Source organism: Lichenostomus cassidix, chromosome 12, assembly GCF_008360975.1.
Source record: "Lichenostomus cassidix isolate B80296 chromosome 12, HeHo_3.0, whole genome shotgun sequence".
NCBI classification, from domain to species: domain Eukaryota; kingdom Metazoa; phylum Chordata; class Aves; order Passeriformes; family Meliphagidae; genus Lichenostomus; species Lichenostomus cassidix.
The window spans coordinates 3,308,783-3,324,400 of record NC_139493.1 but is presented as its reverse complement, the minus strand read 5'-3'; the positions used below and the strand labels follow the sequence as shown (position 1 = coordinate 3,324,400).

Here is a 15,618-nt window from a genome sequence, read left to right as displayed (position 1 = left end):
CACACACACACTTGTGCAGGAGCACACATGTCCTTCCCCACCTGGGTTTGCACTGACACACAACAGCTTTGCAGTTTATAAACCAGGTGTGATTTAGGACTTTTCATTAAGGTCGTTAAGAGCAGTTTCAGCTGTCTGAATCAGGGAATATCCTGAGCTGGATGGGACCAACAAGGATTGTCAAAATGCAGCTCCTGGCCCTGCACAGGACACCCCAAGAGTCCCACCCTGTGCCTGAGAGCATTGTCCAAACCAGCTGTGTAATAGGTTCAGGAAAGGCATAGCTCTGCAATTATTCATAACTCAAATCCTCTGGGATTTGAGAGCATAATCATGTTAGCACCAATATCTTCTTGGAATAGGGATTTATCCACGTTTTTAGGCAGTGCTATTCCCCTTACTCTCTGAGGCTCTCCACACCCTCCACCCCTGAGTTTGCTGTTGGACATCTGAAGGTAAAAGGCAACTTTCCACTGGCGCCCCTTGCCAAATCCTTGTCTAATCCTTCACACCGTGGAGAAAGGACTGGAGCTCTGCCAGGCACCTCGGCTCAGTTTCACAGCTCTTTGATACAGCCTGTGTGGATGGAGCTGGGATCCTCCCAGGATCACCTGGACCCAGCCAAGGCTGCACAGACTGTGTGTAACTCCTCACAGCACTGCCCCGTGGGGAAGAAACCCACAAAAAAGTGCTAAGGCAATTTAAAACAGGACAGGATGCACACTATGACTTTAATTTCGATGGTCTGCCCCTCCAAGTGTGTTATTCCCAGGATGTTCCAGTCCCTGTTGCTCGTTATGATGGCACACAACAGGTTCTGGGCAGTTTTTATCCCTCAGATATTTTCCAGTCAGTAACAAACTGATCTGCTGAGTTACCTGCTGGCAGCAGCAGGAACCAGCAGGAGAAGGAACAGCACTTTACCCTGTTGCCACCCCTGATCCTTCAGGGATCCAGGAGCTTGACAGGGAGAAGCAGCTGTGCAGGAACAGAGCTCCTTGTCCAGGACAGCAACTACAGACAGCTCATCCCATGCCCTCCTGGCTCTCCCTGCACTGCCTCCCACAGTCCTGAGCTATTCCTTCCTAAATCCACAGCACAAAGCATCACACTTGGGTTTTTTTTGGAATAGCATCACTGCAATCCAGATTCACAGCTCACACGCTTTGACCTTGTCCGCTGCACTTCCACATTCGGGTTTTAAAATTAATCATCTAATTCCAGGTAAGTGCTTTTAAATTCGGCCGAATGGGGCATGAATCTGGCCGGATGGGAAATGCAGGTCTCTGCAGTGAGATGGATGAGGCACTGCCACGCTCCCCGTTTTGTTTCAAGGCTTCAGTAGCAATTGGCTGCTCTAATTCGAGATGGGAAAGGCTCGCTGTAGGGTAATTAAGCACGTGGGGAGCTCAGGAGAGCCGCCTGCCAGCACCTGGCAGTGGGATTCCCCTTCCAGAGGCACCTGCACTAAATGGTAATTCCTTCCCTCCATTTCCCACTTCACTCCCGACGCTTCTCCCGGCAGCTCGGAGGAACAGATGGAGCAATCACCCTCCTCCTCTCCCCAGCACGGACCCCTGCTGCTACCCAGCGCCTCGTGCAGTTGTAATACACATAATTAGGCAAATCAATGGACAATGCAGCATATTAGAGGAGGCGGAGTTACATCAAGGCAAAACACGAATCCCTATTTATTTGCTGCAGGAAATGGGACATTTCTGCGTGATTGCCAAAAATTGCGGACAGGAGATGAAATGTAATCACAGTCCTGGCAGGTAGGGTGCTGCCAGCAGGTCACTACCTGGATTGTTTGCAGCACAGCTGAGGGGAATTCGGTCTCATCTCGATGTGCTGTTGATTTATGCTTTAAACATCTCATTGCCATTTATGAGTTACACTCCCAAATCTCTCACACGTCCAGAATTAGGCAGAGGGATGTTTGCAGCCATTCCCCCCCAGCACTGCCTCCAGACCGAAAGCACAACTGAAGGTTGCAAAATGCTCGTTGCAAGCAGCAGCCATCGCTGCCCTCCCTGGGAAGCCAAGGCTCCCGTGGCAGAGGCCAAGCACACACAGCTGCTGGCTCCTGACACAAGTGGCTGCTGAACCTTCTCCTGCTGTCACTGCCTTTGTTTAAGGTCAGTGCTCAGTGCTCCCTGCTCAGCAGATTCTCTGCTCTGCTTCTTCAGCCCTTGCAGCTCCCCTGCTGTGGAAAGCAGCACAGGGTGAGGTCTCACCATATCCCAATGGCAGGATAAGAAAATAAAAAATAAGATAAAGTAAGACAAAATATTGACATGAAGAGCAGGTGCGCTGGGGACAAGCAACCTGTGAACAGAGATGGAGCAGAAAAGCACTCAAGAAGGGAGTTCTACATGGAAAAGAGGGGTAAAGCCAAATCAGTGATGAGTGAGAGAGGTTTTTACATGTCTGGGCTCTTCCAGGAAGGTGATCTTCCTGCCAGTAGGACACAGCAGGGGTCTGTTTCCAGTGCTAGAAACACACACACAGTGGGTTTTATCCTGGAGTATGGACTCAAAGCTGTGCCCCAGGACTGCCTGAGAAAAGGATCTGTGCCAGACAACCACCAAAGTGCTGCTCAGGTGGTGCTGAGGCCTCACAGATGCCCTGGGCAGAGGGCTCTGAGGTGTTTTATGGAGGTTTTATACACAGTGGAGCAGAGGCCAAGCCATGAGACATGTTTTTAAAGAGGTTTTTGGGATCTCATTTTGGCCAGCTTTGTCAAATTTTCTGGGATTTAGAGAAGCAGTGACTCCAGCTGGTGTGGGTGAGCCTCACAGATCCAGAGGCACCAATGGCTTTGAGTCACTTGGATACTGATAGACATACAGGTATTTAAGAATACTTAAAAAATAGTAATTTTACCTCATTGTCCTTGCTCAGCACAAGTCAGTGGCAGATAAAGAAGTCTCCACTGTCCGATTTGAGTTCTGCTGCTTTTTACTGTATTTCTGTGTTCCCTTTCCAAAGTCTGGACGTTCCTGGGTGAGGCCAGGTACCTCTGAGAAGCCAGGGAAAATGATTCCCAAAATCACTCAGAACATCAACAGCAGAGAGGAACTGACCACAGAGCTGCTGGGGGAGTAACATGATCACCCACTGACTTGCTGCTTTCTAAACCTCAAACTTTTTGCCCTTTTCCATGCTAATCACTTCTCCCACAGAAATTACCTGCTCTTGGGTCAGAATTGTCCTTCATGGAGCTCTGCCAACATCTCAGTCCTCACCTAAGGGACACTGATCTTGTTTTTGTCTCCAAGCATCCTCAAAGTGCCACCAACTGTGCTCAGTTGGTGCTGCATTGTGGTTTGTGAACATGAGAAAACATTTAATGAAATGCAAACCAACATTACCCAGTGCATTTTGGATCTGATCTCAGTCAGGTCACCGAATTCAGCATCTGTCAAAGCAGGACTGTCACTGCTCCAGAATCTGAGGATATAAAAATAACCTGATTTATGGGTACCACAATACTACAAACCCAAAGTTGTTGTGTCAGTGCAAAATCATGCCTCACATGTGCCCACATAACCACAGGCTGCAGCCCACGTACCACTAAAAAGGGGAGGAACAGATCCACCATGGGCTCAGAACACACTTGGGTGACTCACACAGCCAGCCCTGACACTGTTTGTTTGCTCTGAAGGTACAAACACCATGTACTGGTGAAAGGATGAAGGAAAGGCTGCAAATTCCCACAAAACACTTCCCTGGGTGCTCCCCCTGCAGCCACCCCGGGCTGGGGACCCTCTGTGCTCCCTGTGCCAACGCCCAAGTGCCACCACAGCCTCTCCACATTCATTTTCCTCTCCCGGCTTATCTCCCGCCGGCTTTGGAGTGCATTCTTCCTTATCTTGGAGACAAATAGCCTCCACGGAGAGCTCTAAACAGCAGAGCAATTTATCTGCCTGACATGTGTTTCCCTGTTTGTTTTCTGCAGCCTTGAGCCATCGGCTGGGCTGTGACAACATTCAGCTGTGGCACTGGCGGAGGGTCACCCAGCCCCTTCACTCAGGGCTCTGAATCAATTCTTTTGCCATATTTATCATTTATTGTAGTAAATCAAGCCTAATCGATGCTTTCTTGTTTGGACGCGCAGCAAAGCCTTTACAAGCTCTTCAGAAATCTGTTTGGAATTAAGAAAAGCCAGGGGAAAAGAAGATATTTAATCAATTCAGCTCTAGTTTTTAATTGGGGGAAGGAAAGGAAAGAATTGGCAAAGTGCTGTGGGTCACACTGTAGGTCCCCATGAGAAAATGGAGTAAAGAAAGGAAAAAACACTTTAGCTGCTTCTGATTGTTTCCAGTCTTTCAACTTGTTGCTTTTAACACCTTTATTTTAAAGCACTACATGAACAAAGGTGTCCCTAAGACATCTCCATCCCTTTCCAGCCAACTCCTGGATGCAAAGGTCTCCTTCCCTCCCCTCTGCATAAAATCTGACTTCTGAGTAGAGGTTTTTTTTTCGTTTTGTTTTCCCAAGTATTGATACTTCTCTCACAGACTCAGCAAGCCTCAATTTTGGCTGAACAATATTAAAGCCCCAGTTATCTCTGAGAAGTGTCTCAGTGGATTATTTCTGGAGAAGCAAGGCTTCCCTTTCCCACAGACACTGCTGATCCTGAGCACTGCACCCGTGCTGGGTAATTCAGCCACAGGTGAAATTCCCATCACCCCACATGGAAAAACTTCCCACCCCAGCCCTGCAGAGGTCATGCAAAATTGCCATCAATCAATCAATCAATCAATCAATCCACAACAATCAACATCCCTTATCAGCTCCACAACCAGAAAACACAGTTTTACACAGCTTTCTCCAGCCCCTGCTGAGCTGCAGGAAGGTCCTGAGTTCAGCCCTGCAGTTTGGGGAGAGCAGGGCAGAGCTCTTTTCTCCTCAAGTGCATTTTCCCCCTCCTTCTCTCAGAGTTTGGCAGCTCCAGTGTGGATTTTATTGCTGCCATTTAGAAGAAAAAGTGCTCCCTGACACACAGGATGGGAAAGGTTTCTCCCCCAGGGAACAGAACACAGAGACTGATTAAGCAACCAGCAGGTATTTAAGAACATAAAAAATATTGGCAGGTGAGGGTTGCAGCTCTCACTGAGCAGGAGTTGGTGCAGAACAGAGCTCACCTGCTGATTTCCAGCAGGGAATAGCACTGGTAAAGAATGAGTCCTTTAGCTTAGGATTTTTTTACACTTTTTAATAAAAAAAGGTTGAAAAGTAATCAAAACTTGCTTCTCCAGAGGAGAGAACCAGGTAGGTGTCCTTCTGCAGACACTGACTACAAGCAGATGATTTACAGCAGCCACCCCATTTCAACCACAGAAATTAGCTAACAAACTGTATCAAACTGACTGGATTATTTGAACAGTATCAATGCAAAAAGGGATAGATAAGTAGGCCAAGGCTGTGGGCCAGACTAACAAAGCCAAGACTACACAGGGCAGGTTTGCTCTCAGTCCTGTTCCAAGATTCACAAACCATGTTGCTCCTTCACTCTGCTGTGGTAGTACTGAGAGCAAATGCAGAAAAACATTAAATAATTGAGATTTCTGTTCTTTGAAGTGTCCACACGTAGAAACATTTAAAAAACAACACAGAAGAATGAATCTATGACAAAACAGCTGAAAGAACTTGTGGAAAAACTGCAGAAATATAAACTTCTATCTCTTAAGACACATAAGATACAACCATTGGATCTTGTACTGATGACATAGAAATTCTTCTATTTTGCACAAAATTAGAAAATATATAATTTAAAATAATTCACCATCACTATTTAAACTTTTAAACTTATAACCATTATTTGACGTGGTTTGCTATAAAGCATTTTAAAATAAAGTAACAGTACAATGTCACAAACAATTTTATACAAACATAATGAAGATATTTTTCAAATAAATCCCAACAGCTAAAGAAAATTAAAATTAGTCATTTCAGTTGTAATTAGGGCATCCATTCTATCACTAATTAAGCTTAATGAAAACTGTTACTAAAAGTTTATTGAAATGATACATTTCACATCAAATCTGAGACTCTTGAATTGGAGAAAAATAAAAATTAACTGTGAGAGTATTTATCACACAGTCTTATCAATTCTTTCCAAAGCACTCTTGTCTTCCAACAAAAAAGAAAAACATCTTTGTGCAGCTCAGGACAGCCTTGGGACAGCTTGTTATAGAACAAGCTGTGAGCTCCTGGGTCACACTGTGCTCCTGCATGGTCTTTTAGTCCTCATCTTCATTTATGCTGCAGAGAAAAAGCAGTGGGTTTGGCTTGGGAGACACCTCCAAGAAATTTCCCTTCCCAGCAGCATCTTCTGAAAATCTGTCAGGCTCGGCTACAGGATTTTCTTCTTGTTCCTGTGAAATGCAGCCTGCAGTAGCCAATCCTTCAGGCTGCTCTGAAAGCCTCATTGCAGAGTGGATTTGCATTTCTAATTCTTCCACCAATTTTCCAGGAGGAGAGGTGGATTGCGAGGAAACCTTTGATTTTCCATCAGCAACCTCCATCGCCCAAGTGCTTGTGCCCTGCCTCAATCCATTACAGTCAATAAGTGGAGCTGTCCTCTCCTCCTGGAGCGAGCCTTGGGAAGAATTTATTTCCCCATCTTCACTGGTCGAGGACTCCTGCTCATCTGAATCAGAGCCTTCTGTCTCAGATGATGAAGTGCTGCTGGATTCTTCAGAGTCACTTGTCTCCGACTCAGAGCAAAGCAGCTGTTGCTTGGAAACTGTGCCAGCAGCTTTTAACGCCTTCTCTTCCTCCTGTACCAGCTCTGCTGCTGCTTCCAGCTCCTCCAGCTCCAGCCCCAAGTGGGACTTGCTGAGCGTGGTTTTCTGCAAGGACTCACAGAGTGCAGCCAACTTTTTTGACCTTTAACAAAGAACAAGATATGTTATTGAACCTGACAAACAGAACTTTCCCATTTGATAACGGGAGCACGGAGCTCAGACGTTTTTCATTTGCTTGGGATGCAAAGAACTTTCTTCTTCAAGCCTGATTGTAAAAGTAGATGTTACAGGAGGAAAAAAAAAAGTATTTATAATTACAATTATTTGGGGTAACTTTTCCCACAAGGTCAGACAATATTCCACTGAAAGGCTTTGAGGATACTTTCAGAAAAGATCCTGCTGCTTGATGCTTCAGCAGTGCACAGTGAGGCAGATTACAGAACAAACCTTTCCAGGTTTGCTGCCTCCAGCAGCACACTCTGCAGCACAGGGCTGGCTGGCTGAAGTTTATGTGCAGCAAAATCATTCTGGTTTCCTACCCTCCCAGATCTCTCTGTGAACTGCATATGAACCAAGAGAACACTCTGATTAGTGATGCACCCTCCTCCTCTCCTGTGCACCCATGATCACAGGAGGTGTTCAATACTCTGTCTGCAGATGTACTTTACCTTTCACTTGGAACTCAGCTGAAATATAATTCAACAGGAATACCAGGACCATTTAGATAAATGCCCCTAATAAAGCAGACACACCACACTGGCTTCAAATCTCTGGTCCAGCCCTATCCATTTCCTCGAGAGTTGGAAGGCAGCATGTGCTTTACCAGAAAAGGGCACCATGGATTTATAAATAGAGACTAAAAAGTAAGAGAGTGCTTTGAAACGGAGGGGGGTGAGGGCAGAGGGGAAAACGGGCATAAAAACCCAAACATACATCCTGTTTCTTGTTGTGGAGTTTTGCCTCAGACTATCAATCAGCTTTTCACCACTTCCTGCAGCAGCAGGTCTGCCATAAATCCTGCAGTAACTGACTGGGTTTCATTTCCTCTGCCAGAGCTGTGAACCTGCAAGGCACGACACACTGACACTGGAGCAAGGAGCTGGGGATGTAATACACGACTCCTGCGAGGCAAAACTTAAAGTGCTTGTTCTCTCACTTGAATGATTTTAAAGATCTTTATATTCTATTTCCCAGGGGGCATAATTATTCAGTATAAAGTAGATGCTTCCCACTTGGGTTTTTTTTTTTTTTTTTTGCTCCTAAAGGAATTGTATTTTAAGTGGGGGAAGGGAAATTCAGTGCAGCTTCTCACACGTTTTACAGACAGTGCAATATTTAAATGCTTTAAAGACTTTGAATACAACACACTAAACTTCCTTAGTTCAACCCATGGACTAGGAAACTGAAAAACAACTTTCCAAGAAGTAAAGCAACAAAATAATTTCTATTTCTAGAATTTTCAAATCTAAAGCTAAGAATTAACTACAACACCATCCTAATATAAAGAAGGGTACCAAATTAAAAAAACCTGCTTACTAGGCATTATTCTAATGTTTTCTTTCTGGCAATTTATTTCCTTTTCTTTGTTAAGAACTCAAATTCTTCTTGCAAAGTTATGGAGGATTTGAGAAATTGCCAACCTAATTGAGAACAAAGAAAGCATTCTCCCTGCTCCATCAGTAAAGAGAAAGGAAAAGAAGCCAAGTGATACATTGAGAGGTTCATGGAGTCTTGCAGGTAGGTGGGAACAGAACAAGTGGCTGCAGGGAAATCTGCTTCCTGAGCACACTGGGGAGAGGCTGATTTATACCCTGAGTCACTAGAGTTTATATCCCTTTCAGAAAGCATTTTGCTTTGCTTTTGAAACGATCTCTTTCCTTCCTTCCAACTCTGTGAGCACGTGTGCCTTTCCCCTGTGAGAGCAGCTCAGATCATGAAGCTGCAATTCCTTTTCCTCTCCCACTCCCTGACTGTCCACAGCCCCAGGAGCTCCAAAGGCTGCACTTGCCCTGTCACAGAACCTTGTTTGTCCCCTTTTTATGTGGTTCCCTTTAATTTCACTGACACCACGAGCAACTCACCACACACCCTCTGGCACCAAAATTTCCTCTGGTGATTCCCCACAGCTCCCAGTACACTACCTGTCTCACCCACCTGTTTTACTGCTGCCATTATAGACAGAAAAGCAATTTTCAAAGTCCTGTTTCTCCTCACATTTCCATCATGTCTGTCAATTTGTTTCCCAATTCTATATGGGTTTTTTCCTTCTTTTTCCTCTTTTTGCTCTTCTGCCTTTTCATGCCTATTTGCCCTGCTCCATCCTCTCAGTCCTTAAAATCCTCTCCACCTCCTTCACTATTCTCTTATAATGCAGTTTATATATGAAGATACAGAAACAGATCACATAACTGCATCAAGTATTAAGGAGTTGTATGACATAATGTGCTTTTCTGGCATTAAGAAATCCTTCATAGTGTCCAGGTTGCCTAATGCCAAATGTCAAGGAAGAAAATACACAGTGATAAACTCATTTGACTCAGCACACATTATGCTACTAAATTCAATGTGGTCCTACTGTCAGATAAAAAATGATTTCTCAAAGCAGTAAGTTGGTTTTTTAGCTCTTGGCCACGTCAGGTATTTGATGTCCCTGCTCATTGCAGGGGGTTGGACTAGATGGCCTTTAAAGGTTCCATTCCAACCCCAAATATTCTGACTCTACAAAAAAGTCTCATTTTGTTCACTCACTCACTTTTCTCAGCAGGTCAAATGCTTCTTCCCAACTTTCACTCTGGTCATCCAGTCTCTATCAGACTCTACAGAGCTCGATTTTTCAATATGAGACAAAACTGTCACATCTTGAGGAATTTATACATAAACCCAAAAAATTCCACCCCCCAATTCTGCAACCTTATATTGAAAAAAACAACAACAAGAACACTTGAACAGGGATGTTTCTTTTCTGCCCCTGTGCAAGGGACTAAGAGAATTACAATTAGCCATCAGTTCATCTCATTTAAGGCAATTATCTAATTTGAAGGAGAACCAAGTTTCAGGAGTGCATTTTACATCAGCTGTAAGAAAAGGTGGCAGCACTCCCAGGACAAAAAACAAGGCAAACAGCTGAAAATTTAGAGCATGGAAATGCTTTCAAAGGGAGACCATGGGTCTCTGAGCTAATGGCTTCCCAAGCTAAAAGCTAAACAACAATTCAGGAAACAAAAATGAGACAGCAGAAACGAGATCTTGTGTATGAGAGACCTGCAGTAAACAGGCCCTGCTGTTTCCAAAATCTTTCGAGTAGTGTTTGAGAGATTAGACAGCAAATACTTTAATTTTTCAAGTATGATTAATGGAATCCATGATTACTTTAAGACATGCTCATTCAGTATGCACATTTGTGGTAATGATATCTTATTATTATGGTAATAGTGTTCTTACATAAACATGCATAATAGGTTTTAAAGGTGCTACACATGATAATTATTAGTTATCACGATGTCAGTTGCTTAAGGAAAATGTTTAATTACAGGTTAAACTGATCAGATGCATGTTTTGTTTAATGCATGGCTTTGAGGAACAGATAAGAGAAGCATCTCGGGGCTTGTCCATGTAGTCTGGAATTAAAATTCCAAGACAGAACTACAGTAATCCTTGTCTAGGCACAGGAGAGTTTCTTCAGGTGCTAGAAGAAGAAAAAAGTCTTGTTCTACAGATCTTAGATTATAAAGGAGTGAAACTGGGCTGAGAAGAACAAAGAATCAAAGGAGATTTAGCAAATAAAGGGAGATGGATAAAACTGTGAGAAAAATAAAAAGAGGATTATGGCAATGGGGAAGGGAAATCATTAGAGGTTTACAGCAAAGGCCACCTGTGGCAGCAGGAAGTGCTGGTGATGGGACTGACTGCAGGGCTGAGACATGAGTGACAAGCTGGGTGGGAACAGAGCAGGACACAACTCCAGGTACAGACAAACTCCTACAAGCTCCAGTTCTGTTCCAGGGAGTACAGAGAGCACCAGGATCTGAAGAGGGAAGATAGCTGTTATCTCTGGAACATAAAGCTATGAGGAAGAAGTCTCACTGCAGACAGACATCAGGGATTTGATTGTTTCCAAGGAAGATTTCACATAAGCTGGAAGGAAAGACAAAAGTCAACCCAGACACTGAGAGTAAAAAACAAATGCAGGAGTTGGGGGAGGGAGGGGTGTATATCCAGCCACAAAATCCTCTTATCTCTGCCAAATTATGAAATAAGAAAATAATTATGTTTCTGCATACTATGTCCATCAATCAGCACTACAAAAGGAAAAAGGTTTAAAGAAAGAGTGTTAATGACTCAGATCTTCCCATCTGCCTGGTAATTCCCTTACATCCAATACTCTTGTTTTAGCAGTTATGTTAAAAAAAACCAAACAACTCAAAGAGAACTTGAAAATATGAAATTCAGCATTCTGCTCATTCTGAATGATGGTGGCACTGCATTCTCAATCATGGCAGGGGAGCTACAGACCTAAAACACTCTGCAGATTATTTGCAAACATGGGAGTGAATGCTGCTGCCCAGAGCAGCTGTGGCTGCCCCATTCCTGGAAGTGTCCAAGGCCAGGCTGGACAGGACTTGGAGAAACCTGGGATAGTGGAAGGTGTCCCTGGGTTGAAACTGGCTGATCTTTAAGGTCCCTTCCAACCCAAACCACTCCATGATTCTGTGAAAGAGTCCCAGTGGCAGCACAGCCTCCCAAAGCTGGAGTCAGTAACATCCTACCGTGGAACGAGAAGTGACTTTTCCTGCACAGGCACAAGCTCCAGCTTGCTTTTGTTTTTGTAAACAATAGAAGGATTATTTCTACTGCCTCATCAATTTGGCTTTGCACTCACAGATGTATCCAAACATCCCCTGTTCTCAAGTACACAGTGTAAACAAGGTGTAAGCCATAGCAAAACACAGCAGAATCTCCCTGGTATCTCCCCTGGCTCAGTCCTGGCCAAGTGACAGCACAGAGCTGCCAGGGCACATCTAACTGCTCCTGCCCCAGCACAGCAGGAAAGGAACCAAGCACAGCACCCTCAGCATCACAAACACTGACAGCAGCTTTGCTGGCCAGCCTGGTGTTTGAATGTGACCTAAGTGATCTTGGAACTAAGTAAAGATGATGTTGCTCACACGTGGTTAGGGCCCACTCAGTGCTCCAGTGGGAATCAGTCCTCCATGCTGGCAGGACTCAGCTCCACAGGGCTGACAAGCCCTGTTTCAGAGTGTGAAACACTTTCCATTAATTATCTTTAAGCCTTGCAGGCAAGATAAACAAGTCTCAAAGAGGCAGCAGAGACTTCAAGCACAGACGTGCCTCCGGAGCGGCGTGGGTTCCAGCGGGGATGAGAACGGGGCTGTGTCCCTGCCAAGCAGCCAGCCCTGGGAGGCCTGCAGCTCCTTAGGATGCATTCAAACACAAACCAGCAGCATGCTGTGCCACTCTGCAGGCCTGACAGATACAGAAAGGGCAGTTATTTAACTTATCTCCACCCAGCAGGAGCTCTGGACACACAGGATCCATCTAATAGTAAAGCTGTTGCATTAAGCAAAAGGCTCCCTGTCTGCTGCATCACAAGAGCCTTAATTTTGTGTGTTTAACTGACAAGAAGTCACTGAGTTTAAAGAGAAAGCACCAGGCTATATTTACACTACCTTCCTCCACAAGGCCTGGCAAAATGCAGACTTAGGAGAGAAAGTTTCACAGACAACCTCTTTCTTTGATAAAACAGATAAGATACCAAGCAAAACAACCAGACAAGTATCCCACTTTCAATGTGTTCCAAATTGCATACCTGGCAGCACTGCTTGCAATTTCCCACAATTATTCATTTAGCCAGAGGCACTGTAAGTATTAAGACAATTCTAGAGTTAATATTATCTCAGCTATCACCAGATATTATCCCAGAGTCTCAGCAGTTCAGATAGAAAGTGTGTGCAAATTTACTATCTGCGAGACATTGAAATGTCAGTTAAACTATAAGGAATAATGAAACTTTCTGCCTTGCCACCAGACTGGCTGAGGACAGGCTGCAAATAGGGCATCACTGGGGTTTCTGCACTCTGTCACTAGTGAACAAAAGGGCACCTGCAAAGGGACAGGACAGGCTCTCCACACCCTTCAGTTGGCCTCATTTCCCCCCTGCCCACAGTGGATCTTGCTGCTCCATCCATCCCTGTCTTCCAGCCCAAGCCTTATCTGCCCAGACATAAGGGGTATGAAGAGACATTGTTCAGTGTTCAGTCTCCTGATAATGCCAAATGAAGTCCCCACAGGAGCTCTGTCACTGATGGAAATGAATATCCCAAAGGCAGTAAGCCTACAGCTCAAGTTCTCTCAAAGTAGAAGGCTCAACGAGTTAGAGCCAAACATGAAAGCAGAAGAAAGTGAGGTCATGCAAGAATGACACAGCTGGCAAAGCAAACAACCAGTCCATCAAGAAGGAAATAAATTGTTCTTTGCTCTAAAATTCAGATGCAGCTTCTATCTAGTCCTGAAAAGCTACTGGAGCAACCAAACTGGTGATCTTTGGGGAAAGCTGGAAGCTGATGAGATCACCATGATCACTGATCAGCACATCCTGAGAGCCAGGGGTGGAGGATAAAGCAGAGCACAGACACATCCTCAAATGGCTGTAACAGAACTTAAACTTCAGGGGTTTAGCCCAAAAGTAGCATGATTCCATCAGAAAGGCAACTAACAACAAGAAACATCCCTCCACACCTGATATACATTTCCAAGCAGCTTGAAAGAAAAAAAAAAAAGATGGAATTCTTATGATACAGAATTGACAGACAATTTGATTTTAATAAAATATTCAAGACATGAAAGAGTCTAGGTTTGATCAGCCCTGACTGGTAAGACACAGGAGCGATAACGATGATGGCATTGAATACTAAAGCAGAATTCATTAATGCAGAAGCAGCTCAAGTCAACAGGAACAAAATTGCATAAATGGTCCAACAATGAGGTTAGATCACAAAACCCCTCCAGTTCAGGAAAAAAAGCCCTTACAAATGGACATTTAGGTACAATAATAAGAAACTCATCACACTAAAGGCACCATCCATTTGCCCAAACCACTCTTTAAAAAGTCATGGGTTACAAAAGAACTTGAGCCTCAGAATCTGCCTGGAGACAAGAGATGAAGGCTCAATTACACCTTTTAGACTGTGTTTTATAGCATCTCACATATTTCACCATTTATTGTTTCACTTTCAAGGTTATTTATAATGAGTGCTTCAATTATACGTCAGTCAGTGACCTCCAACCATAGTGAAATAGCTTTGAAAAAGCAAATTCAGAATCAGGGAACAAAAGTACTCCAAAGGAAGTTCTGAAGGCAATTTGGAGCAGAAAGTAGTCTTGGTAAATGCTACTAAATAGTGCCACTCACTTTGCTTGTCCTGTACACTGCTGTATTACAGACTGTGACAACAACTATCTTTACACTGGTTTTATTGCTAAAGTACCTTATTACACACTTTTACCCCAATTCCCCACAAGTCTGGGAAATCTGGGCACACATTTTATTTCATCCAGCTCTGGGAACACAACCATTCCTTTTAAGCTAAAACTTAAAGCCCAACATTACTACTATGAGGTTTAAGGCATGACCTGGAAAATACACATAGCACCTGAACCCTTTCATGGCAACAAAAGGCCCTCATTGAGAACAGCACAGAAAATATTTTTAGAATCATCAGAAAGATGAATATGTAACATCTGCTGAAGTCCTTCCCAGCTTTTATTAGCTGGTTAGCTCATCATACCCTGCCTGGCTTAGCAGATCTGAAAGAATCACACAATAGGTCATACAATTAACAGAGATAAACACAAACAGCACTATCCAACAGTTTCATGTGCTCAGTTTATTATACACTTTTATAGTAAGAGGCAGAAGACATAAATAACTCCATTAAAATCTCATTAGCTCTGATCAATGAGTACAGAAGATAATGGAAGAATGCTAGTAAAGGAGAAACAGGACCATTTTCTTCAGGACTCAGGTAAAAATTGACCTAAACTTTAACTAATCTTCTACCTTATCTGCAGTAAAAGAAAGACAGATGAGTGTAAACACTACAGCAAAAACACAACATTTGTTCACATGAATTAGTCCTGGATTAACCACTGTTTTCATAGGAAAGAAACAAACCATCTCCCCAACACACTAAAGACTGCTTAGTTTTTATTTCTAGAGTCTGTGCTCAAAAAAAAAAAGTGCTCAGTCTGTGCAAGATCTTTTATGCAACTGCAGGTAGGAATTCACGCTTTACATCTCTCAAGATGATGGATTCTGATTTTTAGCCCAAATGACTTAGCTTTACACAGCTGCACTGTCCATGTCCATACTGACTAAACCATTTCCTTTCTGACAACTCCTGGAAACATCAGGCAACTTCACCAATTTAAAAGCAACTAGAATTTAAAGATCTTTGAATTCCTACAAATTTCATGTAAATAAGCAGAGGTATAGATCCTGAGGCTGCTGAGAAAGGCTGGCAGGACACAAGGGCAGCTGATCCCTGCTAACTCCAGCTGTGGATATGTCCTGTGCCTGGTGGAGGTGTCAAAGGATGTGGGGAAGAGACAAGGGCACAAGGCTTGGGTTGGGTAGTTTTTATAAAATCTTTTTTTTTTCCTCCTTCCCTCATAGATACCAGACAAAGCTGAGATTGGAAAAGCATTCCCTGCACAGAAAATCTTCATTGCAAACACAGGAAAACCACACTGGAAAAAGGGAGTGCTGGGTTCCAAAATAAGTCTGGAAAATGCATCCCATGTGAGCAAGATGCCCCCACTTCAAACGGACAGGGCTGGAAAAGCA

The 15,618-nt window shown here is 43.8% G+C and overlaps 1 protein-coding gene across 3 annotated transcripts in view; it reads right to left on the bottom strand.

The window, feature by feature from the left end:
* Nucleotides 1–5,178: 5,178 nt before the first annotated feature.
* Nucleotides 5,179–15,618, bottom strand: part of SHQ1 (SHQ1, H/ACA ribonucleoprotein assembly factor) — a 38,925-nt gene continuing 28,485 nt past the window's right edge. For 2 of the 3 annotated variants that reach the window (XM_085072276.1, XM_085072274.1), the window contains exon 12: nt 5,179–6,897. In XM_085072276.1, the coding sequence (XP_084928402.1) occupies nt 6,249–6,897 (649 nt within the window). In that variant the 3' untranslated portion in view covers nt 5,179–6,248. The remainder of the gene's footprint in view (nt 6,898–15,618) is intronic. The other variant, XM_085072275.1, reaches the window with a different exon arrangement.